Source organism: Chiloscyllium plagiosum, unplaced genomic scaffold, assembly GCF_037043375.1.
Source record: "Chiloscyllium plagiosum isolate Xiang-an unplaced genomic scaffold, Cpla_swu_hap1 HiC_scaffold_2, whole genome shotgun sequence".
NCBI classification, from domain to species: Eukaryota; Metazoa; Chordata; class Chondrichthyes; order Orectolobiformes; family Hemiscylliidae; genus Chiloscyllium; species Chiloscyllium plagiosum.
Window position 1 is genome coordinate 151,518,488 of NW_028270140.1, and position 27,723 is coordinate 151,546,210.

The window sequence follows — 27,723 nt, forward strand, 5'->3', positions numbered from 1 at the left end:
TGAAAGAAAAATAACAACTTTCTCAGAGAAAGAATATACTTGCTCTGACGCAAGTCAGATTTCCTCCACACTGGCTTAATAATGTACAATCACTGAGTTTTGAAACCCAAAAATGAATCCTTGATGATTTTAAATTGAAAACAACATAATGACCATCAATGTTTAATCTACCTGGGTATAAACAATTTTCCATTAACACTTCAAGTTTTTCTGCTCTCTGACACATAGTGGATTAGATTACTGCTCCAGAAAGAGTAGAGTCATAGAATCATAGAGATGTTCAGCATGGAAACAGACCCTTTGGTCCAACCTGTCCATGCAAACCAGATATCCCAACTCTAGTGCCACCTGTCAGCACCTGGCTCATATCCCTCCAAACCCTTCATATTCATATAACCATCCAAATGCCTCTTAAATGTTGCATTTATACCAGTCTTCACCATTTCCTCTGGCAGCTCGTTCTATACACGTACGACCCTCTGTGTAAAAACATTGCCCCGTAGGTCTCTTTTAGATCTCATCCTAAACCTATGCCCTCTAGTTCTGGACTCCCCAACCCCAGGGAAAATTTATCCTATCCATGCCCCTCATAATTTTGTAAACCTCTATAAGGTCACCCCTCAGCCTCCGACGCTCCAGGGAAAACAGCCCCAGCCTGTTCAGCCTCTCCCTATAGCTCAAATCCTCTAACCCTGGCAACGTCCTTGTAAATCTTTTCTGGACCCTTTCTAGTACCTGACAAAACCTAACAAAAAAAATCCATCCCATATGTCACTATTTGATTAATGTAAAAATATCTAAATCATACATCTTTCATCACACAAACATGGCTCTGATGTATCAACCTAGATTATAAGCTGTAGCCTCTGAAATGGAGATTGAACCCCCAACCTTCTAACTCAGAGATGTATGTGGTATCCACTGAGTCATTGCTGACACCTACGGACAAGCCTGCTGATGAAAATCCCCTTATCATTCTTGTTTGTGTTACAGATCAGGACAGTTCCAGCCCCTATGCTGAGATTGAGAGCAACAGAACAGGTAACTGGCTGCACCTCAATGGTTTTAAGCTGTTGTCTAATTGATATTTAGATTTTGTCTTTGAACCAACAGAATTTTTTGTCTTTGTTAAAGGTGACAAGAGATTCACAATCAGTCCGTCAGAAGACCGTGAGCATTTGGATATCTGCTTCTATATTGAGAAACTATATAGTTTGAGATCACTCCCACTGCCCTCTATCTTTAAGAACTGATTTAATTTCAGGTCTGGTTTCCTGAGTAGGGAGTGTTTAATGCTACACTGGGAATCTGTTCAACCCCTAAGGTCTTTGACTGCCCCAACACCAGAGATTCATCCCAAATTAGAATTCCCAGTTCAATTTTAACTGACCATGAATTCTCCCCTCAGGAGCTGCTTCAGAACGTGAGTTCAACAAGTACCATTCCCTCAGTATGAATTTGATAATGGACAGTCGTATCTGACAAAGTTGATTGAATTTTTTTAAGGTATATTGAAGGATGGCTGATTAGGTGTTGCGCATTGTCCATTAGCATGGATGTTAGCAAGGTCATTGGTGAGGTTCCACATGACAAACTGGACACAAAACCAAAATACATGGGATCCAAGGGAAAATGGCAAGTTTGTTCCTGTGGCAGGAAGCTCAGTGTTGTGGTTTTGTGACTGGAATGCTGTCCCTCATATGTGAAATCCCATATTGCTCAGTACTAGTTCCCTTATTGTTTAGGTTACATCGGTGATTTACATAATTTATAAACCCACTTGAATAAGCACTTGAAGCACACAAATCTCCATGAACATGGAACAAAAGCTGGAAGGTAGGTTCATTTGGAAGACTCCTGTTAACAAAATTATTCACAAAGTTGACCTGTGGCTGCATAGTTTTGAAGTTGGCTTAGAACAAGAAAGCAGAGACGACATTGTGAAGTTGTATTTCAGACATGTGGGAAGTATGCAGTGTTATTGAAACAATTCTGTTTTTGATCTTAGAGTCATAGAGATGTACAGCACGGAAACAGACCCTTCAGTCCAACCCGCCCATGCCGGCCAGATATCCCAACCCAATCTAGTTCCACCTGCCAGCACCTGGCACATATTCCTCCAAACCCTTCCTATTCATATACCCATCCAAATGCTTCTTAAATGTTGCAATTGTACCAGCCTCCACCACTTCCTCTGGAAGTTGATTCCATACATGTGCCACCCTCTGTGTGAAAAAGTTGCCCCATAGGTCTCTTTTATATCTTTCCCCTCTCACCCTAAACTTATGCCCTCTAGTTCTGGACTCCCTGACCCTAGGAAAAGACTTTGCCTATTTACCCTATCCATGCCCCTCATAATTTTGTAAATTGCTGTAAGGTCACCCCTCAGTCTCTGACGCTCCAGGGAAATCAGCCCCAGCCTGTTCAGCCTCTTCCTACAGCTCAAATTCTCCAACCTTGGCAACATCCTTGTAAATCTTTTCTGAACCCTTTCAAGTTTCACAACATCTTTCCGATAGGAAGGAGAACAGAATTGCATGTAATATTCCAACAGTGGCCTAACGAGTGTCCTGTACAGCGGCAACATGACCTCATCAACTCCTGTACTCAATACTCTGACCAATAAAGGAAAGCATACCAAACGCCTTTGTCACATCCCATCTACCTGCGATTCCACTTTCAAGAAGCTATGAACCTGCACTCCAAGGTCTCTTTGTTCAGCAACACTCCCTAGGACCTTACCATTAAGTGTATAAGTCCTGGTAAGATTTGCTTTCCCAAAATGCAGCACCTCGCATTTATCAGAATTAAACTCCATCTGCCACTTCGCAGCCCATTGGCCCATCTGGTCCAGATCCTGTTGTAATCTGAGGTAACCCCCTTCGCTGTCCACTACACCTCCAATTTTGGTGTCATCTGCAAACTTACTAACTGTACCTCTTATGCTCGCATCCAAATCATTTATGTAAATGACAAAAAGTAGAGGACACAGCACTGATCCTTGTGGCACTCCACTAGTCACAGACCTCCAATTTGAAAAACAACCCTCCACCACCACTCTCTGTCTTCTACCTTTGAGCCAATTCTGTATCCAAATGGCTAGTTCTCCCTGTATTCCATGAGATCTAACCTTGCTAATGAGTCTCCCATGGGGAACCTTGTCGAGCGCCTTACTGAAGTCCATATAGATCGCATCTACCACTCTGCCCTCATCATTCCTCTTTGTTACTTCCTCACAAAACTCAATCAAGTTTGTGAGATATGATTTCCCACACATAAAGCCATGTTGACTATCCCTAATCAGCCCTTACCTTTCCAAATGCATATACATCCTGTCCCTCAGGATTCCCTCCAGCAACTTGCCCACCACCTACGTCAGGCTCACTGGTCTATAGTTCCCTGGCTTGTCCTTACTGCCTTTCTTAAATAGTGGCACCACGCTAGCCAACCTCCAGTTTCCGGCACCTCACCTGTGACTATTGATGATGTAAATATCTCAGCAAGAGGCCCAGCAATCACTTCTCTAGCTTCCCACAGAGTTCTGGGGTACACCTGATCAGGTCCTGGTCTATGTGAATGACTTGTACTCTGGTATACAGGATATATTACAGGACAGATCATACAAAGCTCCAAAATGTAATGAACAGTACGTAAAGTACCAAAAAACTTTGGAGGATATATGCTGGTGAAATGACCAGATGAATGATACATTTTGATAATGATTTGAATGAAAAGAGACAGTATAATCAAAATGGTACAACTTTACATGAAGGCAAAATATTGAGAATAATGGAAATCTAAAACAAACATAACATTGTCAGAGAAGCTCAATGGGTCTAGCAGCATCTATGGAGAGAGAAAAAAAGTTAACGTTTTGAGTCTAATGTTACTTTTATTTGTTTTGAATAATTTTTCAAGTCTGATAACTGTTCTGACAAATTCTGAAAAATTATTTGGAACAAAGAAAAGTCATACCAGACTTAAAACATTAACTCTGTTTTTCTCTTCACAGGTGCTGCCAGAGCTGCTGAGTTTCTCCAGCTTTCGGTGTGTTTGGTACAATTTTAGAATGGTTACAAGAACAGAAAGATTCTGGAAGTTCACAATCAGATGACTTTGAAACTCAGAGGATTAGTAGAGATTGATTTCAAAAGCAAGAATATATTGTTTTATAAAACATCTTTTAGAATCCAGCTAGAGACACATGACCAATCTTGACACCTCACTTTAGGGAGGGTGTCAAGGTCTCAGTAGAAAGAAGATTTAGTCAAATAATTCCAGAGATGAATGTTCAGTAGTTTGGGAGAACTAGAGCTAATGGAGTTGTTCTTCTTCAAACAGAGAAGCTGAAGTAAGATTTAATCAAACCTTACCAAACTAAGTGGAGCTTTGTAGGAAAATGGGTCAGTTAATAAAGGACATCTGATAAAAATCATGATGGTGTGAGACATGGAGGTAAACTGGGAGCTGGTCTTTTTTCCATCCCTCTTGTTGTTGTCCTTCTAGTAGGAAAAGGTTGTAGATGCTGTCAAAGGTCAAAAGTGCTTGGTGAGTTGCTACAGTCCATCTTCGCAATGCTTCACACTGTTTGATCACTTTTGTCAACATGGATCCTAGTTAATCAGTGAATCAGAAACCAAAACAGCTTTCTTTGTAGATAGTGTTTATTAAGAAGGTGATCTCACTGCTCTTTGGACCATTGCCACCTTTTAAATAGTCAACTAATTAATCCATCCCAATTAATTGCTTAACCACTCACTAAATTAACATACTAATTGTAATAGCACTTTTTGTGACTCTATGTAAAATGGCTCCCTGATTCCCATGCAACCTTTATGATGTGGTAAACGTGTGCTCTCAATACAAGATGCTACGATGCTGTAAAATGCGTTGATTCTCGAGTAAGAAGGCCGATGGAATAAAGCAGTTTCCAAATCCATATTGTTTGGGTTACAGCGCAGCCTGATTCCTGCACCTATGCCAGCATTGTAATCAACAGCAGCAAAAAAGGTAACCAGCTTGAAACTGTTGTTCAACACACCTTACGTCTTTCACCATTTTATGATGTTTCATGTTTAAAATTTATTCTTTTGAATAACAGAAATTTCTCCATTGGTTCCAGACAGCAGGAACGTCACAATCGCTGATGCAGAAGGGGGTGAGTTCGTTTGATCTTGAAAAATCCAATTACAAATTTTTTTCTCCAACTTGCCTTTGCCCTTCCCCTGAAGAAACATTTTCTCTGTGTGAACCAGTGCCAGTTAAGACTGGCTGATCCATTTCTCTGGTATTGAGTCCCCAACTCCGGCTGGCTATATCCTGAGGTTTTATAAGTCATTTGTTCATTCAAAGTGTCCTCTTCCCCGCTGGTCGTCTGCCATGGATCACTTCCGCTATCTGTCCTATGTTGCCCTTGTACATTCTGCAGGTCAACTGGATTCACTTCTTTAAGGAGGATTTGTCTATTGAGTCAGTAGGAGTGGAAGTCAGAAACAGGAAAGGAGCAGTCATTTTGTTGGGAGTTTTGTCTCCACCTCCCTAATTGCAATAGAGACACAGAGGAGCAGATTGGGAAGCAGATTTGGAAAGGTTGCAGAAGTAACGGGACTGTTGTCATGGGTGACTTCAACTTCCTTAATATTGATTGGAACCTCCTCAATACAAATAGTTGGGATGGAGCAGATTTTGTCATGTGTGTCCAGGATGGATGCTTAACTCCATATATAGATAGGCCAATGAGAGGGGAGGCCATACTGGATTTCATGCTTGGCAATGAATCAGATCAAAAGTCAGATCTCTCGGTGGGAGAAAACATCGGTAATAGTAATCAAAACTCCCTGACCTTTACTTTCGTCCTGGTGAAGGACAGGAACAGACAGTGTGGGAAAGTATTTAATTGGGGGAGGGGTAAATTACAATGCTATGAGATCAAAATTTGGAGCATGAATTGGGAAAAGATATTCTCAGGGAAGTGCATGACAGAAATGTGGAGGTTGTTTAGGGAGCACTTGTTGTGGGTGCTAGATAGATTTGTCCCAATGAAGCAAGGAAGGGATAGTAGGGTGAAGGAACCTTGGATGACAAGGGATGTAGAACATTTAGTCAAGAGGAAGAAAGAAGCTTACTTGAGGTTGAGGAAGCAAGGATCGGACAGGGCTCTAGAGGGTTACAAGGTAGCCAGGAAGGAACTGAAGAATGGACTTAAGAGAGCTAGAAGGGAACATGAAAAAGCCTTGGCAGGTAGGATTGCAGAAAATCCCAAGGCATTCTACATGTATGTGAGGAACAAGATGATGCCAGAGCGAGGGTATGGCAGATCAGAGTTAGTGAGGGAACTTGTGCCTGGAGATCGAGGAGATAGGGGAGATCCTTAATGAATATTTTGCTTCAGTATTCACGACTGCGAGGAACATTGTTGTTTGTGAAGATAGCATGAAACAGGCTGATATGCTGTAACAGGTTGATGCTAAGAAGGAAGATGTGTTGGAAATTTTGAAAACATGAGGATAGATAAGTCCTTTGGGCCAGATGTGATATACCAAAGTTAACTACGGAAATCGAGGGAAGAGATTGCTGCGCCTTTTGCAATGATCTTTGCATCCTCAGTGTCCAGTGGAGTATTATCAGATGATTGGAGGGTGGCAAATGTTATTTCTTTGCTCACAAAATGGAATAGGGATAATCAGTCAGTCTTACGGCGGTAGTGGGCAAATTATTGGAGAGGATTTGTAGAGACAGGATTTATGATTATTTGGAAAAGCATAGTTTGATTAAAGATAATCAGCATGGCTTTGTGAGGGGTAGGTCATGCCTCACAAGCCTTATTGAATTCTTTGAGGATGTGACGAAACATATTGATGAAGGTAGAGCAGTGGATGCAATGTATATGTATTTTAGCGAGGTGTTTGATAAGGTTCCCCATAGTAGGCTCATTCAGAAAGTAGGGGGGCATGGGATACAGGAAAATTTTGCTGTTTGGATACAGAATTGGCTGGCCCGTGGAAGAGATAAGGTAGTAGTCGATGCTAAGTATTTAGCCTGGAGCTCGGTGACCAGTGGTGTTTTGTAGGGATCTGTTCTGGGACCTCTGCTCTTTGTGAATTTTATAAATGACTTGGATGAGGAAGTGGAAGAGTGGGTTAGTAAGTTTGCTGATGACACAAAGATTGGTGGAATGGTGGATAGTGTGGAGGGCTGTTATAGGTTGCAACGGGACATTGACAGGATGCAGAACTGTGCTGATAAGTGGCACATGGAGTTCAACCTAGAAAAGTGTGAAGTGATTCATTTTGGAAGATTGAATTTGAATGTACATTATAGGCAGGATTCTTGGCAGTATGGAGGAACGGAGGGATATTGTGTTCAGTTCTGGTCACCTCAGTATAGGAATGATGTGGAAACTTGAGAGAGGTGCATAGGAGATTTACCAGGATGCTGCCTAGATTGGAGGGTATGTCTTATGGAGAAAAGTTGAGGGAGCTAGGGCTTTTCTCATTGGAGTGAAGAAGGATGAGAGGTGACATGAGAGAGGTGTACAAGATGATGAGAGCATAGATAGAGTGGATAGCCTGAGACTTTTTCCCAGGGCGGAAATGGCTGTCATGAGGGGGCATAATTTTTAAGGTGATTGGAGGAAGGTTTAGGCGAGATGTCAGAGGTAGTTTCTTTACACAGAGAATGGTGGGTAGATGGAATGCACTGCCACCAGTGGTGGTAGAGTTAGTTACATTAGGGACATTTAGGTGACTCTTGGATAGGCACATGGATGATAGTAAAATGGAAGGTATGTCGGTTAGTTTGATCTTAGAGTAGGATAAATGATCGGAAGATGATGCGTTCTTCCTCCAGGCGTCGGGTGGTGAGGGAGCAGCGGTGAAGGAGGCCCAGGACCTGCTCCGGATGCGGTCTCCTCTACATCGGGGACACTGGACACCTCCTAGCAGAGCTCTTTAGGGAACATCTCTGGGACACCCGCACCAATCAACCCCACCGCCCTGTGGCCCAACATTTCAACTCCCCCTCCCACTCTGCCGAGGGCATGCAGGTCCTGGGCCTCCTCCATTGCCGCTCCCTCACCACCCGACGCTAGGAGGAAGAACGCCTCATCTTCCACCTAGGGACCCTCAAACCCCAGGGCATCAATGTGTACTTCACCAATTTCCTCATTTCCCCTTCCCCCACCTTACCCCAGCTCCCGCTTTCCAGCTAAGCACCGCCCTCATGACCTGTCCTACCAGCCTATCTTCTTTTCCACCTATCCACTCCACCCTCCTCTCTGACCTATCACCTTCATCCCCACCCCCATTCACCTATTGTACTCTATGCTACTTTCTCCCCACCCCCACCCCCCCTCTCATTTATCTATCCACTCTGCAGGCACCCTGCCTCTATTCCTGATGAAGGGCTTTTGCCTGAAACGTCGATTTCCCTGCTCCTCAGATGCTGCCTGACCTGCTGTGCTTTTCCAGCACCACTCTGATCTAGACAGCAATCCAGAAGAGGACTCACCATAACGCACCTTTCTGTAATTATCCTCACACCGAAGGAGCTGATATTGGGCTAAATATTCCCCTTTCTTGTAATTACCCTCAAACTTATACCATTACCATTGTTTGTTTGCTATTTCGAAAGAACACAGAAATGTTAGCACAGTTAGGGCGGCACGGTGATACAGTGATACAACGCCAGAGATCCGGGTTCAAGTCCCGCCTCAGGCAAATGTCTGTGTGGAGTTTGCACATTCACCCCGTGTCTGCGTGGGTTTCCTCTGGGTGCTCCGGTTTCCTCCCACAGTCCAAAAAAAAAGTGCAGGTTGGGTGAATTGGCCATGCTAAGTTGCCCATAGTGTTAGGTGGAGGGGTAAATGTAGAGGAATGGGTCTGGATGGGTTGCTCTTCGGAGGCTCGGTGTGGACTTGTTGGGCCGAAGGGCCTGTTTTCACACTGTAAGTAAGTAATCTAATCTAATCTCTAATCAGCTCTAATTTCAGTATCCTTTATTACAGATGTAACCTATGCAGCTGTTGTGCGCTCATGTTAGGACTGAGCATTTACAGTGAGTATTGAACCTATGTAACTGAGGCTACGTTATTCCCCAGATAAAATTCAGGGAGCATCATGGGATTCACCAGCTCCTAAACCTGACAAAATCATTCTACAAAATTGTTTTCATAGGTATCTCTTTTTAACTATATATTAATACATATATAAATTCAAATGGGTGTAAGCTTTTTAATGTATCTAATATGTTCTGTCCGTCTGTATGTCTGCACCTACGTCTGTAATCGGGCAGCATTCATTGCTCATCCTATTTACCTGAAGAAGACATATCGGATGGTTTATTATTACATGACCTCGAGAAAGCTGCCATACCTTAAAGACAGCTAGATAATACAATGACATGATACTCGAGTCATAGAGATGTAAACCATCTCGAGTATAATGTTGGTATTGTTAAGGATTATCTATTCATAGGTTCTTCTACGATTTTTTCTTTGCAAAGCAGAAAATGGTGCATGATGTAAAACACCATCCAAGTTGCCACTATGTACAATCTCTGCTCAGTGTTTTCTTTTAAAACAGACAAAATAAAATAAATAAGGCTTCAACCTTTGAAGCAGTGGCAATGAGAGAAACAAAAAGAGAGAAAAAGAAAGAGAGGCATTACCATTGTTTGTTTGCTATTTTGAAAGAACACAGAAATGTTAGCACAGTAAAGATAGAAAGCAAACATCAAAACATGGATCAGCACTCCAGTGACACAGTCAGAACATAAATTATTCAAAGGAAGAATGAGTCTTCACTTCATGGGTCAATAAATAACTGATAAAGAAAGATAGGCAGTCAAACTTCTTATCACTTTAGAAAATGCAAGATCATGAAAAATGAAATCCTCAGCTGTTTGTGGGGATTACTGCAAAGATTCTGACAACGTTTCAGAAGATCATCTTAAGATCCAAGTCAACGTGTGGATTTGTAGGTTTGAGCTCATGTCATACTGTCAGCAGCCAGGTGAAAATATCAACAAATTAATTGACCAATTTTGATGCAAAAGCATGGAATTAAACTTCATTGAAGCTAACTAAACCGAGAGACTCATGGAACTGGTCATTGCCTCGGTTGTGAAAGCGGTTAGAATGGTCAGCAGCATGTGTTGGTGCTTGACTGTGGTACAACAATTGCAACCATCAACAAGATCATCAATGCCACCTAATCTTTCACAAGGTGGAAATGATCTCTTCCACCAATACCACCTAACCTTTTACAAGGTGGAGATGATCTCTTCCACCAATACTACCTAACCTTTCACAAGGTGGGGATTATCTCTTCAATCAACACTACCTCACCTTTCACAAAGTGGGGATTATCTCTTCAATCAACACCACCTCACCTTTTACAAGGTGGGGATTATCTCTTCAATCAATACCACCTAACCTTTCACAAGGTGGAGATGATCTCTTCCACCAATACTACCTAACCTTTCACAAGGTGGGGATTATCTCTTCAATCAATACCACCTAACCTTTCACAAGGTGGGGATTATCTCTTCAATCAACACCACCTCACCTTTTACAAGGTGGGGATTATCTCTTCAATCAACACCACCTCACCTTTTACAAGGTGGGGATTATCTCTTCAATCAATACCACCTAACCTTTCACAAGGTGGGGATTATCTCTTCAATCAACACCACCTCACCTTTCACAAGATGGGGATTATCTCTTCCACAAAAACTGTGCCCAGTATTTTGTACAGGTACATGTAAAAGCTATGTTCTCCAAGAGGACATCAGGCTAAAATATGGAAAAATTCCAAGTGTGCGAAGAAACCCAAAGTGCAACACAGTTCCCCATAAGTGTGTGTAAAAATGAGCCATCCAAACAGCAATGCCAAAGATGTTTTCAAACCCTGTCCATGCCAAGTAAGTGTATTGTTCAAGTCCAAGACGTAATAACAACATTAGAATTTAGAGACCCCGATCAGGCAGTATGTGTGGTCAATTTTCTACACCACAAGGATGCCATCAAACATTGAAAAATTTACCTCAATTCACGTTATATAGCCTTAAAGGAATGCATGCCATCTTACAACATGTGAAAGATGGCAGCAGAGTAGCAGTGCTGCATTTGAGCTCTGGACCTCATTCACTTCTGTCTGCTTTTCTTTATTTCCATTCTTTTTGGTATTGTTTTTTTTCCACTTTATGTTTAAAGTGTTGCTTCAGTGAGGTATTGGTGACAGGCCCTGCTTGAGCACGTTCTGGGATCTGGTGACTGGAGCCTCTGAACAGGCCCTACTCAAGCACATTCTTGGATCCGGCGATCGGAGGCTGTGAGCGGGCCCTACCCAAGCATGTTCTGGGACCTGGCGATTGGAGGCTGGGTGTGGACCCCGCCAAAGCATGTGAATTCTGTGATACAAAACATTATCATTTGTAAACTTGAGCATCATACAGCCTGGTACAGCTCCATTACTTGTGTTTTGACAAAAAAATGGCACTCTGTATGTATGTTTAGATCCAAGGAGATGAATAATTGCACTATAAAGATGTTCATGCAAGGTTGCCACCCCAAAAGTTGTCATTCCCAAGTTTTCAATCTTGATGCCAAGAATAAATTTTTATAGCACTCTGCTGACTCTTTGGGTCATGCCTACCACTTACCTTCTCATCTATTGTTGTGTCATCCACAAACATGGCATTGATGCATTACTTTTCTCATCTAAGTCATTAATATACATTGTAAATAAACGTGAGCTCAGCATGGTCTCTGTGGCATACTACTAGTTACAGTTCGTCAGTGCCTCATGAACTAAGTGCATTCCACCAAATGCCAATCGTTGAGCCACACTTTTGACTCCTTGACTTTTTTTAAAACCCGATGCCCATAGCTCAGTTTGTAATCCAGAGCTTATTGCATTGCAGATTCAACTTTTCAATTTCGGTCCTAAGTGACCCACGTCTTTCAGCTAAATCTCCTTTCTAGTCCTACCAATGTTGTAGGTAACACTAGACAGTCTTCTGGATTCCTGCTTATGGTTGCAGAAAACATTGTCTGTTTTCTAATTATAGTGTCACCTACCCCAACAACATTCCTAGCTTCTTCTCCAACTTGTGTGGCTCCCCTTCCCACAGCTGAAAATGTGTTGCTGGAAAAACGCAGCAGGTCAGGCAGCATCCAGGGAACAGGAGAATCGACGTTTCGGGCATAAACCCGAAGAAGGGCGTATGCCCGAAACGTCGATTCTCCTGTTCCCTGGATGCTGCCTGACCTGCTGCGCTTTTCCAGCAACACATTTTCAGCTCTGATCTCCAGCATCTGCAGACCTCACTTTCTCCCCTTACCACAGTGCCGTGGTCATTTTGTTCATCATCCCTGCAGTCCTGCTGTTATCTGCACTGCTTGTAAGAACCTTGCAACAGATTTTAAGGGCTAAGGATCTTCAATTATAACCCCTAAGTCCTCATACCTGCCTCACCAGCAGTCACGCTGCCCTGTCCCCCGATCACAGTCCAGATTTGAATGCTCCAACCTGAGGGATGTGACAGTCTTCTGGATCAAAGTGTCCAGGTAACTTTCCCCTAGTTACCAGTTCTGAGGAAAGGGTCACTTGATCAGAAACGTTTACTCTGATCTCTCTCCACAGATGCTGCCAGATTTCCTAAAGCATTTCCAGCAATTTCTGTTTTTGTTTCTAACTTTCCCCCAGCCTGAAATGGTGCTGTATCTACAGCTCAGACTCTGGCTACTCAACTCAGATCCAAAGTTCCTCAAGCTGCGAACACTTACTTCAGGTGTGTTTGCTCAGATCACGTTGGTATCCACGGAAAACACAGGAGACAAATGATGATCTTCTGCATCGTAACGCTTCTATGATTTAAGTTTGAGATGAGAAATGCATTCTCTCAGGGGGATTGTGATGTTTGAACTCTGCCTCTAAAGGCTGTGAAAGCAAAGTCATTGATTATTTTTAGGGCAGAGGTTGAGAAGGAAGAGTGTGAAAGGCTTGGTGGGAATGTGGAGTAACACACCAGTCATGATCTTATTCAGTGGTGAAACAGGATTGCAATGCTCATTGGCCTCCTATTGCCATAATGTGTACATTTGTATGTTCCAAGAAATATACTTTTGGAAGGATCTGAAGGCATTAGAAAGGTTGCAGAAAAAATTCACAAGAACGATTCCAGAGCTGAGAAACTCGAGTTATGCAGATATATTGGGAAAACCAGAGCTGTTCTCCTTGTAAAAGGAACAATTTAGAGCAGACTTGATTGGGATGTTCCAAATCATGAGCCACCTGAATAGAAGTGATATGGAGAAGCAGTTGCCTTTGTTGAAAAGGTTGAGAATTAGAGGATACCGGTTGACAAAAGTAACAACAGTGCTGTGAGGAAAACCTTCTATATGCAGCACGTGTTCAGAATCTGGAATACATTGCCCAAGAATGTGTACAAAGTTAAAAATCACACAACACCAGGTTATAGTCCAACCACCTGATGAAGGAGCAGCGCTCCGAAAGCTAGTGCTTCCAATTAAACCTATTGGACTATAACCTGGTGTTGTGTGATTGTTAACTTTGTACATCCCAGTCCAACACCAGCATCTCCAAACCCAAGAATGTGGTTCTGGCAGATTCAATCCTGAAACAGAATTGGATAACTACCTGAAGAGAAAGGTTTTCAGGTCTACAGGGAAATGCTAACATTGTGAGACTATGGGAGTTGCTCATTCAGGGATGAAAATGAAAGTTTTTGGGTTCTTCTGCTGTGCTGCATCAATTCCATGAATCTGTGATCTTGAAATTGGAGCTAGGCCATTCAAAAGGAAAATCACGAAGCACAATTTTCTCAGAGGGTGTATGGAAATCTGAAACTTCTCCCCAAAAAACGATAATGGATGTTGGGGTTAATTGAAAGTTCCAGGACAGATCAGTTGGTTTTGAGTTGAGTTAATGGTATTGAGTTTTATGGAGCAGTGATTGATAAATGGAGCTGAGGCATAAATCAAGCAGGATATAATTAAACAATATAGCAGGATTGAGGGGCTGGATGGTTAACATGTTCCAATGCTCAATAATTGTTCAGATCTCAGTTACTTTCCATTAAATGTGTTTACAGATAACCTGAGCGGGAATGATTCACAGGCGCCTTCAATACCTGAGATATTCTTAAGGACCTGAACTATCAGCTGTGCCAGTGGAGCTTGCAACACATCAATGAACCAATGTTTGCCAGCACTTAATCAATCCAACTCCATCAGTTTCACCAGTGAATCAAATTCTAATTGGTCCAAACCAGTCTGTTACTGCTTATTGAAACTGTGCCTTCACATAACTAATTCATTCCAATCCTGGTCAATCAGAGATATCATTAATTTCATGTGCACCGTATTCCAGAAAGCCAACTGGTGAAGGATGAAACTGGAGCCAACATTTAATAAGTCATTATTAATTTATTTGCAGAGTGAACTATTTCAAGCTTTTGCCTCCGAGTGCAACTATATTCACTTTCAGCAGATATTTCTTCATATATCCTCAAGAGGTATCTCACTTAATGCCCTCCTACTGCATATGATTAAACACAATTGATATACAATATACCCATCCACCTTGCTACTTAACACCCATCTCCAGTGTCCTGCTAGGGTCTATTGATTGTTTCATAAAAATGTAACATAATGTTTGAAGAGTTCTGACAACATTGTGATTGATGGTCCTTTTAAGAATAAACCAGGATATGCTCCAGAGGAAATAGAGCACAGTGGATTCTCATATTTAAAGGCTGTGTTTTTAGTATTCCCAATAAAGAGAAAGAGCAGACTGAATTTTGTATTGAAATATGAAGTGGAAATAAACATTTTGGAAAACAGACTGACCCCAGCTTTCTGCTTCGGTAAATGAATGATAATCATTGTGACATTCCCAGTCTGTTTAGTCACCTTTAGCAAAAACCTGAGCATGTATAACCCCATCTCTGCAGTTTGAGTATTCAAAAGCTCAATTCTGGAAATACTTAAGGAACAGGGTAGAATTTGTAAAGGGAGGAAAGGAGTTAACATTTCATATCAGTGAGAACTTCTGTTTAATGAGAAAGACTAAGTCTCCTTTGGCGTCACTTTCCAAATTTGTGATCACTACCATCTAGGAGAACAAAGTCAACAATTGGATGGGAACACCACTTTTGCAAGTTATTTGAGTTATTTATCGTCATGTATATCTGGAAAGATACAGTGAAAAGTGTTTTGTTACCATAATTATGTGCTATTTTCAGTTACAAGAAGAATAAAATGAAATTAAATAAATAGAGTTCATCTTCTGAACGGGGGGGTGTCTTCAGACACAGATCTAGAGATTTTGCAAGGTAGTTACTGCTCCAGGACCAGCAACAACAGCCCTGAAAAGTCCATGCTTCAGGCACGCCACAGCCAGGAGACCCTGATCTATGCAATGCCTCTGCTGCAGGGACCTGCCTCTGCCATGAGTTCCCGCTCTAAACACCATCACTGCCACAGCTGGCAACCAGCAAGTCCACGGTTTAGGCTTCCCACAACCAGAAATCCTCGCTCCGGGCGCAGCCACCACCACAGTCCCACCAAGCTACTCACCATCCTGACTTGGAGATATATTCACCGTTCCTTCAATGTTGCTGCATTAAAATCCTGGAATTTCCTCTCTAACAGCATTGTTGGTCTACTTACAAACCAACGATTCAAGAAGGCAGCTACTCACCCCCTTCTCAAGGGCAGTTAGGGATAGGCAATACTCATTGGTTTAGCCAGTGACACCAACATCCCAGGAAAAAAATACATGCTCTCCCCTCTATCTTTATATCCCCAGGCATGGAAACTATCTCCTCTGCATCTACCTTTTTAGGAAATGGCCAGCGACATCCACCACTGAAGGAATTTTTTTTTGAAGTGGCTTAATGGGCTGAATGGTCTTGCCTAATCCTGATGAAGTTGGATGATCTAAGTCTTGGACTAGAGGGTAAATGAGTTTTGCGAAACACTGGTCTGCAATATTTCCTGATCAGAGTGAGAAACCCCTTGAAATGTCAGCAATAGCTCCACACAATGGTGAATGAAGTAACACTGGGGACCAGGACTGTAAATTGTATATCACTGGCCTCCAGCAAGCCATGAAATTGGCTATTGATTATGCAATTATAACAACAAACAACAATTGTGAGGACACTGGCTGTATTAGCTTTAACTCTGTGTGTGTGGGCTTTTCATCATTAGATTAGATTATTTACAGTGTGGAAACAGGCCCTTCGGCCCAACAAGTTCACACCAACCCGCAAAAGCGCAACCCACCCAGACCCATTCCCCTACATTTACTCCTTCACCTAACACTATGGGCAATTTAGCCTTGCCAATTCACCTAACCTGCACATTTTTGGATTGTGGGAGGAAACCAGAGCACCCGGAGGAAACACACGCAGACACAGGGAGAATGTGCAAACTCCACACAGAGAGTCGCCTGAGGCGGGAATTGAACTAGCGCTGGCGCTGTGAGGCAGCAGTGCTAACCACTGTGCCACCGTGCCGCCCATGGATGGGAGACAGTGGTATAATAAATATTGTTATGAACCAGAGCAAATCCTCTCAAAACATGTTGAGGAGATAGCCTCGACCATAACTTTTTGTTATTTTAAAGGTAGTGTCAGTCATTGTATTCCAAATGCAATTCGAATGGTCAATCTACCAGTCTTGAAGCAAAACAATTTTATTTTTGCACTACTGTTAAAATATAGACAAAATTAAAAAAAGGAATTGGCTTAACTGTAACTATTGAAATGCTTAACAAAATAATATATTAGCCAATACTACTTAACTGTTCCATTATAGTAACATCGCATTAACACACCCTTGGCAATGGTAATAGATTGTCTCACATGCAATTCTAGCAGCAGCAAGAAACACATTGAGAAAACTCTGCATGTGAGAGAGTGAGAGAGTAGCAGGGAGACATGTACTGCAGCTTCTAATCCCAGCTTCAAGGAACCCAGCGTGGACGAGCAGGAGGCTGGAAGAACACAGCATCAGGAGGTGGAGAAGTCAATGTTTCTGGTATAACCCTTCTTCAGGACTCAAGCAGGATTACACCCAAAATGGTGACTTCTCCACCTCCTGATGCTGCCTGACATACTGTGTTCTTTCAGTTTCCTGCTTGTCTGCTTTGGATTCCAGCATCTGCAATGTTTTGACTCTAAGCAAGGACCCTGGAAGCAACTGCTACTGAGAAACTAAAACTAAAAATCCTGGTTCTGTGGGAGCTGGACCCCACCCATTCAGGCGGTTTCTATTGTTTCAAACTTAGAAAAAATACCCCAAGGCTTCATTAGCTGTTTTCTTGATTGGCTTTGAGGAGACTGATTAGTAACTCTGTCTCAGCCTTTCTTCATAATAAAAAGGACTAAGTACACCTCAGTATCATCACAACATAAGGACCAGAAGTAGGCCATTCAGCCCCTCGAGCCTGCTTTCCATTGGATACAATCATGGCTGATCTCATCCCAGCCTCAACTCTGCTCTCTTGCTTGCTCTCCATAACCCTTTAGCCCGTTACTGATTACAAATTGGTCCATCTCCTCATTAAATTAAATGTTGCAGCATCCACTGCACTCTGGACAGTGAATTCCAAAGATTCATAGCTCTTGAGAGAAGTAAGTTCTCCTCAACCCTGATTTAAATCTGCTACCCCCTTATTTAAAAAGTATGATCTCTCATTCCAGGTGCGAAAATTATACGCAATACTCCAGGTGCGATCTCACTAATGTTCTGTACAGTTGCAGCAACACTTCTCTACTTTTATACTCTATTCCTTTCGCAATAATTCCTAAAATCCCGTTTGCCTTCCTTATTACCTGCTGTACCTGCATACTACTTTTCTATTATTCATGCCCGAGGATACTCTGATCCCTCTACACTGAAGCACATTGAACTTTCTCTCCATTTAGATAACAAGTTGCTTTCCTATCCCTCTGACCAAAATGAATGACCTCAAACTTATCCACATTAAACTACATCTGCCAAATTTTGGCCCATTCACCAAACCTATCCTTTTGTAAATCTCTAATTTCTTTATTGTAACTAACTGCCCCGCCTATTTTATCTGAAAATTTGGCTGTAGTGCTTTCTCTCCCTGCATCAGAGTCATTAGCTTAGATTCTGTACAGTATGGAAACAGGCCCTTCGGCCCAAAAAGTCCACACCAACCCTCCAAAGAGTAACCCACTCAGACCTGTATTTACCCTGCACCTAACTCTATGGGCAAATTTAGCACAGCCAATTCACATAACCTGCACATCTTTGGACTGTGGGAGGAAACCGGAGCATCCAGAGGAAATCCACACAGACATGGGGAGAATGTGCAAACTGCACACAGACAGTCACCCGAGGCTGGAATCGAACCTAGATCCCTGGTGCTGTGAGGCAGCAATGGTAAGTAAAGATTATAAAAACCTGTGGCACGTGGACCCATTCCTGTGGCATCCCACAAGTTACATCTTGGCACCTAGAAAAAAGCTGATTTATTTCAACTCTCTGCTTTCTGGTTGGTTAGCTAATCCTCTATCCAAAGTAACCAATTTCTCCTAACCCTATGTGATCTTACCTGGCATGCTGATCTTTGTGCCACCTTCTCAAATGCTTTCTACATCTACAGGATTCCCAGTTATCCATATTGCTTGTTACATCTTCAAAGAACTCCAGTAAATTAATCAACTACTAAAATCTTAAAGAACTGCGGATGCTGTAAATCAGAAACAAAAACAGAAGTGTTGGCAAAGCTCAGCAGGTCTAGCAGCATCTATGAAGAGAAATCAAAGTTAGTGTTTCAGGTCCGCTGACCCTTCCTCAGAACTATTTGTTTAAAGGCCAAGTGTATGGCACTGAGTTCCAAATACAATTTAATTGTTCTGCCATTAGACTGTAAGCCTTGTTCTTGCAGCACAGTTAAAATGTAAATGGAAAGAAGAACTGGCACAATATTTAATAAGATAATATATGATTTAACCACCAATCATTAACTGTTCCAACAAAGGCATCATCCCATAAACACACCCTTGGCAAGGCAATTTAACAAAACAGTTTTAATCTTTAGCCCCGCAGACTGAAATCCTGAAAGAAACTATCTGCCCCCTTTGATTTTTCAGATGAAACCTCACTGTCTAAGACTCTCAAAGCAGAGAACTCAAACTTCTGGCTTCAGCACCCAACAGAAAACCTTCAACTGACTGAAAGGAGAACTAAAATCCTTCCTGGACTTATGTGAGCCCTGACCCGGCCCCCACTCATTATTCTTTTGTCTCATTTTTACAAAAACCTGAAGTGATTTACTCTGTTTGTCTGGAACAGACACCTCTACACCATGGAGACCACAACCCTCTGCAAGAGAAACAGGACAGAACACAACTCTTTTAAAAGCACAGTACCATCACACATCCCCACCACCCCCTTTTAAAAAACACTTATCAATATACAAAGATGGCTTCATTTTCTAAGCCATTAGTATCATGCTATTAGTACTCTACATTATATATACATATATTATACAAAACTCTAAACATAAAAGCATTCAATAACACTGCCCATTTCCGACCATTTCTTCCATCACTGAACATCTTCATCTTCCTTCATCAAATTAGTGACAATGCATCATCAATTACATTTTCTCAGCCTGCCACTTGTATAATTTTCAAATTGAATGGCTGTAACAATAAACTTCATCTAAATAGTCTGGCATTTTTTATCCTTAAATTTTTCCAAAGATGTTCAGGGGTTATGATCAGTATACACAATCATCTCAGATACATTACTCACAATATAAATGTTGAAATGTTTCTATGCCAACACCAAACTCAAGGTTTCTTTCTCAGTGGTGGGATATTTCTTCTGAAGAACATTCAACTTTCTGGAAAAGTATCCAATATGTCTCTCTATACTCGTCTTCCTGTAAGGTACAGCAGCGACGTCCATATCACTCATATCACCTTGAACAGCTTTGCATAATTGGGTGTTGCCAATATCAGGATGGTGGTCAATACAGCTTTCAGGCAGTCAAATGAATTCTGACACTCATCCGTCCATTGAAACTTTTCACACTTCTTCAACAACTCAGCCTTTGGAGCAACCATGCTTCTAAAATTGGGTTCACATTTTCGGTAAAACCAATCAGGGCCAGGAATTGTAGTATTTCTGTCTTTGCCAGTGGTATGGGAAACTCCCTAATAAACAACCCTTGAGGCCATGTGTCCGTGTCCAATGGTATAGCATTGGAATGTTTCTTGGGTTTTTGTGAGCTCAATCTTAACCAAGGTTATCACAAAACCTGCCTCCTGAAGTCAATCAAACAATTCTGCTAGATGCTCCAAATGTTCCTTCCATGTGTGACTAAAAATCACCAGATTGTCTGTGTACACCATGCAATTGGGCAATTGTGAAATGACCTTATCGATTTGAAATGTGGCTGGTGCATTCTTCACACCAAATGCATGACTTTAAACTGGAACAGTCCACTCAATGTCATGAAAGCTAAAATTTCCTTCACCCCTACAGATAAAGACATTTGTCAGTGCCCTCTGAGTAAGTCCAGCATAGAAATGTAAATTGCTTGTCCCACTTTCTCAATACAGTCTTCCAATCATGGAATAGGGTACAAGTTGGATTTCAAATTAAACATTGACTTTCTGATAGGCCCCACACAATCGTTTGGTGCCATCTGGTTTTGATAACATCACCATGGACAAGTTCCATTCACTGCAACACACTTCAATTATGTCATCTTTAAGCATACTTTCAACCTTTTTTTAGAATCTCTACCAATTTTAGAGGTTTAAGCCTATAGGGATGTTGCTTAATTGGAACAGCATTTCCTATATCTATCTCATGCATAATCTGTTTAGTACTTCCCACCTTATTCCCACTTATATCTTCATGTGATTGTAATAACTCTTTCCACTGGAAGGTAGCTGAATGATTTATTCCAAATTCTGAAACATCCTAATTGTCATAAGTTCAAAACCATTTGGATTTGGTTCTTCACTCTGAGTTGTAACAAATAACACATTCACCTTTTGCTTTCATTCCTTATCAAAATACCATTTAAATATATTCACATGGCACACTCTGTGAGTTTTCCTTCTATCCGGCATTCTTATCAAATAACTCACCTCACCCAATTTCCTTTCGATTTGATAAGGCCCACTAAATCTTCCCCTGAAGGTACACCTTTCACTGGGAGTAATACTAATACTTTATCTCCACTATGAATTTTGAACTCTTCTCTGCTTCCTCTTTCATTGCGTGCTGTGATACTGTTAAATGCTATCTAGCCAATTCACCCGCTGTATTTTGTCTCTCCCTACATTTGATACATAGTCCAAACATGTGGTCTCTGAACTCTGACTCACCCATTTTTTCATAATTAATTTGTGTCGTCCTCTCAACTCATGCCCAGAGACTAATTCAAATTGACTAAATTTTGTTGATTCATTAGGTGCATCCCTATTTGCAAAATGTACAAATGGAATTCCTTGAACCCAATCCTTTAGATAGTCTTTATTCTAGCCCCTCAACATAGTATTTAAAGTTTGTTGCCATTATTCTAATACTTCCTGTGATTCTGGATGGCAAGCAGTTGATTTAAATTGTTTTAAAGCTATCCATATTTCCTTGAATAATTTCAATGCAAAATTTGATCCTCGATCCATTGTATCTCTGTGGGTAGTCTGTATCTGTTTAAAAAAATTGAGAGACTCTTCTCCAATTCTATTAGTTGCAATATTGCATAATGGAATGGCCTCTAGAAATCTAGTAAATGCATGATCAACTAATATTGATTCCCACTTTTTGTTTTAGGTAGGGATCCCATACAATCAACTAAGGCTCTTGGAAAAGGTTCCTCAAATGCTGGAATCTGTTGGTTTTATCACAGTCTGAGGTTTTCCAACTATGTGACATTTATGATAAGATAAGGCCAATAAAAATGTTTTTGTATTTTGGCTTGAGTTTCTCTTATTCACAAATGACCTCCTACTGGTAACTCGTGCTACCCTCAACACCTCCTTTCTGCAACCTACCAGTATTACAACTTGATGAACCTCTGCCCATTTTTCATTTGCCTGAACATGTAATGGTTCTCCATTTTCTCATCAAGACTTCATTTTTTAGATAGTGACTTTCTGGGGTTCACTTCGACACTCCCTCTGCATAGGCTTTTTGATAGAAACTGCTTTATCTTTCCATCTTTCTATTGTTTTTTTTCTAAAAACATCCAATTTGGCCTTCACCTGTTCTTGTTTCTTTCTCAACCATTTGGTCAAATATAGTTTCTGATAATATGGACTTCAATAAGGTGTTCAACAAGGTTCCCCATGGGAGACTGGTTAGCAAGGTTGGAGTTCATGGAATACAGGGAGAACTGGCTCAAAGGCAAGGACTGATTAGGGATAGTCAACATAGCTTTGTTCATGGGAAATCATGTCTCACAAACTTGATTGAGTTTTTTGAGGAAGTAACAAAGAAGAATGATGAGGGCAGAGCGGTAGATGTGATCTATATGGACTTCGGTAAGGTGTTTGACAAGGTAACCTATGGGAGACTGATTAGCTAGGTTAGCTCTCACGGAATACAGGGAAAACTAGCCATTTGGATACAGAACTGGCTCAAAGGTAGAAGACAGAGGGTGGTGGTGTAGGGTTGTTTTTCAGACTGGAGGCCTGTGACCAGTGGAGTGCCACAAGGATTGGTGCTGGGTCACTACTTTTCGTCATTTACCTAAATGGTTTGGATGGGAGCATAAGTACAGTTAGTAAGTTTGCAGATGACACCAAAATTGGAGGTGTAGTGGACAGTGAAGGGGGTTACCTCAGATTACAACAGGATTTTGATCAGGTGGGCCAATTGGCTGAGAAGTGGCAGATAGAGCTTAATTTAAATAAATTTGAGGTGCTGCATTTTGGGAGACCAAATCTTAGCAGGACATATACACTTAATGGTAAGATCTGAGGAAGTGTTGCTGAACAAAGTCACCTTGGAGTGCAGGTTCATAGCTCCTTGAAAGTGGAGTTGTAGGTAAATAGGATAGTGAAGAAGGCGTTTGGTATGCTTTCCTTTATTGGTCAGAGTAATGAGTACAGGTGTTGGGAGGTCATGTTGCGGCTGTACAGGACATTGATTAGGCCACTGTTGGAATATTGTGTGCAATACTGGTCTCCTTCCTATTGGAATGATGTTGTGAAACTTGAAAGGGTTCAGAAAAGATTTACAAGGATGTTGCCAGGGGTGGAGGATTTGAGCTATGGGGAGAGATTGAATAGGCTGGGGCTGTTTTCCCTGGAGCGTTGGAGGCTGAGGGGAGACCTTATAAAATCATGAGGGCATGGATAGGATAAATAGACAAAGTCTTTTCCCTGGGGTGGGGGAGTCCAGAGCTAGAAGGCATAGGTTTAGGGTGAGAGGGGAAAGATATAAAAGAGACCTAAGGGGCAACCTTTTCACGCAGAGGGTGGTATGTGCATGGAATGAGCTGCCAGAGGACCTGGTGGAGGCTAGTACAATTGTAACATTTAAGAGGCATTTGGATGGGTATATGAATAGGAGGGATATGGGCTGGGTGCTGGCAGGTGGGACTAGATTGGGTTGGGATATCTGGTCGGCATGGACAAGTTGGACTGAAGGATATGTTTCCGTGCTGTACATCTCTATGACTCTATGACTCTAATTGATCCACAACTCCCGTATCTTTACTCTTTGATTCCTCCTTCTGCTTCAACCTGTAGCTTTGTGACTCATATTACCACACAGTCAGGAAAAATCCCAGGACGTACTTCCTGGAACACCTCAGTTGTCTGATTTTCAATCACAGTAGGCACCACTTCCACCTATGACCTAACTATATCATTATCAAGGATAAATTGTACTCCCAGAACAGAGAACTTCTCTATTATTCCTACTGCCAGTTCCCCACTTTTCACCAGACTCTCCAACTTATATAAAGAACACTACTCTTGTCACCATGAATTCAATAATCTTTCTAAATTACATATCTGCCCATCTCTCACTTGTTCCTATATCTCTTAAAATATTTCTTAGTATTTTGTAAAATGTTTACATATGCTTTCTTACATGAGTAAACCTTACTTACGCAAATGAATTATTTAAAGAGATCTTGGGGAGTGTTGTAGAACAGAGATCTCAGGGTTGACATGCATAATTCTTTAAAGTTTGCATCACATATAGACAGGGTGGTTAAGGAGGCATTTAACATGCTTGTCTTCATTGCTCAGACCATTGAATATAGGAGTTGGGACTTAATGTTGAGGATGTATAGGAAATTGGTGAGGGCTTTTCTGCAATAGGTTTTGGGGTTCAGATCGCCCTGTTATAGACAGGATATTATAAAGCTGAAGAGGTTCAAAAGAGATTTACCAGGATGTTGCTGGGAATGGATGGTTTGAGTTATAAAGAAGATTGGAAAGGCTGGGACTTATTTCGCTGGAGCATAGGAGGTTGAGATGTGACCTTCTAGAGGTTTATAAACTAATGAGGAGTATAGATACGATGAATAGCAGGTGTCTTTTCCCTGCAGTGGGGGATTTCAAGATAGGGGCATATTTAGTAGGTCTGAGTAGAATGATCTAAAAAGACATGAGAGGCAATTTTTCACACAGATAGTATTTTGGGTGTGGAATGAACTTCCATGCGAAGTGGTGGATGTGGCTACAATAACAAATTTTAAAGGTATTTAGGTAAGTATATGAATAGGACATATTTGGAGGGATCGGGGTCAAGCACAGGCAGGTGGGACCAGTTTAGTTTGGCATTATGGTCAGCATGGACTGGTTGGGTCGAAGGGTCTCTTTCCATACTCTATGACCCAATGACTCTATCTGGTACTTGCTTATTAATCAACCCTAACCAGGCTGTAGGTTCTTTACTGTTCCTTTGCTTCACCTATTCTTTCCTTTACGACTTTAACAGACTCCACTTGCTCTTATTTTCTCACATTAGTCTTCCCAGTGCTTTTTCAAACCACCATCACTGCGACTTGATGTGTCCTACTTTATTACAGTGAGAACACCTGAGGTTTTTTACTAATCTTCCTTCCTCATGGGTTTCTTTTGAAACCTGTGGCAAACTCTTTACTGCCTTCAGTGAGATCCCCTTTTCCCTTACCACCCGAAGGTTTCTCATTTCCTCAATTTCTAACATTCAAAAATTGAAGTTGATGTCAACAGACGATAGACAATAGGTGTAAGTGAGGACTGCAGATGCTGGAGATCAGAGCTGAAAATGTGTTGCTGGAAAAGCGCAGCAGGTCAGGCAGCATCCAAGGAGCAGGAGAAACGAGGTTTTGGGCATGAGCCCTTCTTCAGGAATGAGGAGAGTGTGCCAAGCAGGCTAAGATAAAAGATAGGGAGGAGGGACTTCCCGCTCCTCTGCCCTTGAGCCCTGCCCCTCCAATCGCCACCAGGACTCCACCGCATCTCCGCCACTTCCCGCTCCTCCGCCCTTGAGCCCCGTCCCTCCAATCGCCACCAGGACAGAACCCCACTGGTCCTCACCTACCACCCCACCAACCTGCATATACATCATACCATCCATCGTCATTTCCGCCATCTCCAAACGGACCCCACCACCAGGGATATATTTCCCTCCCCTCCCCTATCCGAAAAGACCACATCCTCTGTGACTCCCTTGTCAGGTCCACACCCCCCACCAACCCAACCTCCACTCCCGGCACCTTCCCCTGCAACCGCAAGAAATGCAAAAATTGCGCCCACACCTCCCCCCTTACTTCCCTCCAAGGCCCCAAGGGATCCTTCCATATCCGCCACAAATTCACCTGCACCTCCACACACATCATTTACTGCATCCGCTGCACTCGATGTGGCCTCCTCTATATTGGGGAGACAGGCCGCCTACTTGCGGAACGTTTCAGAGAACACCTCTAGGACACCCGGACCAACCAAACCAACCACCCCGTGGCTCAACACTTCAAATCCCCCTCCCACTCCACCAAGGACATGCAGGTCCTTGGACTCCTCCATCGCCAGACCATAGCAACACGACGGCTGGAGGAAGATCGCCTCATCTTCTGCCTAGGAACCCTCCAACCACAAGGGATGAACTCAGATTTCTTCAGTTTCCTCATTTCGCCTCCCCCCACCTTGTCTCAGTACCATCCCTCGAACTCAGCACCACCTTCCTAACCTGCAATCTTCTTCCTGACCTCTCCGCCCCCACCCCCACTCCGGCCTATCACCCTCACCTTAACCTCCTTCCACCTATCACATTTCCAATGCCCCACCCCCAAGTCCCTCCTCCCTACCTTTTATCTTAGCCTGCTTGGCACACTGTCCTCATTCCTGAAGAAGGGCTCATGCCCGAAATGTCGATTCTCCTGCTCCTTGGATGCTGCCTGACCTGCTGCGCTTTTCCATAGACAATAGGTGCAGGAATAGGCCATTCTGCCCTTCAAACCTGCACCACCATTCATTATGATCATGGCTGATCATCCTCAATCAGTATCCTGTTCCTGCCTTATCTCCATAACCCTTGATTCCACTATCCTTGAGAGCTCTATCCAACTCTTTCTTCAACGAATCCAGAGACTGGGCCTCCACTGCCCTCTGGGGCAGAGCATTCAACACAGCCACCACTCTCTGAGTGAAGAAGTTTCTCCTCATCTCTGTCCTAAATGGTCTACCCCTTATTTTTAAGCTGTGTCCTCTGGTTCGGGACTCACCCATCAGCGGAAACATGTTTCCTGCCTCTAGAGTGTCCAATCCTTTAATTATCTTATACGTCTCAATCAGATCCCCTCTCAGTCTTCTAAACTCAAGGGTATACAAGCCCAGTCGCTCCAGTCTATCAGTGTAAGGTAGTCCCGCCATTCCAGGAATTGACCTTGTGAACCTACACTGCACTCCCTCAATAGCCAGAATGTCTTTCCTCAAATTTGGAGGTCAGAACTGCACACAATATTCCAGGTGCGGTCTCACCAGGGCCCTACACAGTTGCAGAAGAACCTCTTTGCTTCTATACTCAATCCCTCTTGTTATGAAGGCCAGCATGCTATTAGCTTTCTTCACCACCTGCTGTACCTGCATGCTTACCTTCATTGACTGGTGTACAAGAACACCCAGATCTCTTTGTACTGCCCCTTTACCTAACTTGACTCCATTTAGGTAGTAATTTGCCTTGCTGTCCTTGCCACCAAAGTGGATAACCATACATTTATCCACATTAAACTGCATCTGCCATGCATCTGTCCACTCACCTAACCTGTCCAGGTCACCCTGTAATCTCCTAACGTCCTCCTCACATTTCACCCTGCCTCCTAGCTTTGTATCATCAGCAAATTTGCTAATGTTACAATTAATACCATCTTCTATATCATTAATGTATATTGTAAAAAGCTGCGGTCCCAGCACTGTTCCCTGTGGTCTGCCATTCCGAAAGGGAGCCGTTTATCACTACTCTTTGTTTCCTGTCAGCCAACCAACTTTCAATCCAAGTTAGTACTTTGCCCCCAATACCATGTGCCCTAATTTTGCTCACTAACCTCCTATGTGGGACTTTATCAAAGGCTTTCTGAAAGTCCAGGTACACTACATCCAATGGATCTACCTTGTCCATCTTCAGAGTTACATCCTCAAAAAATTCCAGAAGATTAGTCAAGCATGATTTCCCCTTCATAAATCCATGCTGACTCTGAC

General features: G+C 42.3%; 1 protein-coding gene across 2 annotated transcripts in view; it reads left to right on the forward strand.

Moving 5' to 3' along the window:
- The window catches only part of LOC122539588 (uncharacterized), a 48,292-nt gene extending 32,655 nt beyond the window's left edge, over positions 1-15,637 (forward strand). The window contains exons 7-12 of one of the 2 annotated variants that reach the window (XM_087974835.1): positions 994-1,041; positions 1,135-1,170; positions 4,957-5,010; positions 5,102-5,158; positions 9,005-9,054; positions 14,116-15,637. In XM_087974835.1, coding sequence (XP_087830961.1) covers positions 994-1,041; positions 1,135-1,170; positions 4,957-5,010; positions 5,102-5,158; positions 9,005-9,039 — 230 coding nt within the window. In that variant the 3' untranslated portion in view covers positions 9,040-9,054; positions 14,116-15,637. The remainder of the gene's footprint in view (positions 1-993; positions 1,042-1,134; positions 1,171-4,956; positions 5,011-5,101; positions 5,159-9,004; positions 9,055-14,115) is intronic. The other variant, XM_043674593.2, reaches the window with a different exon arrangement.
- Positions 15,638-27,723: the final 12,086 nt, after the last annotated feature.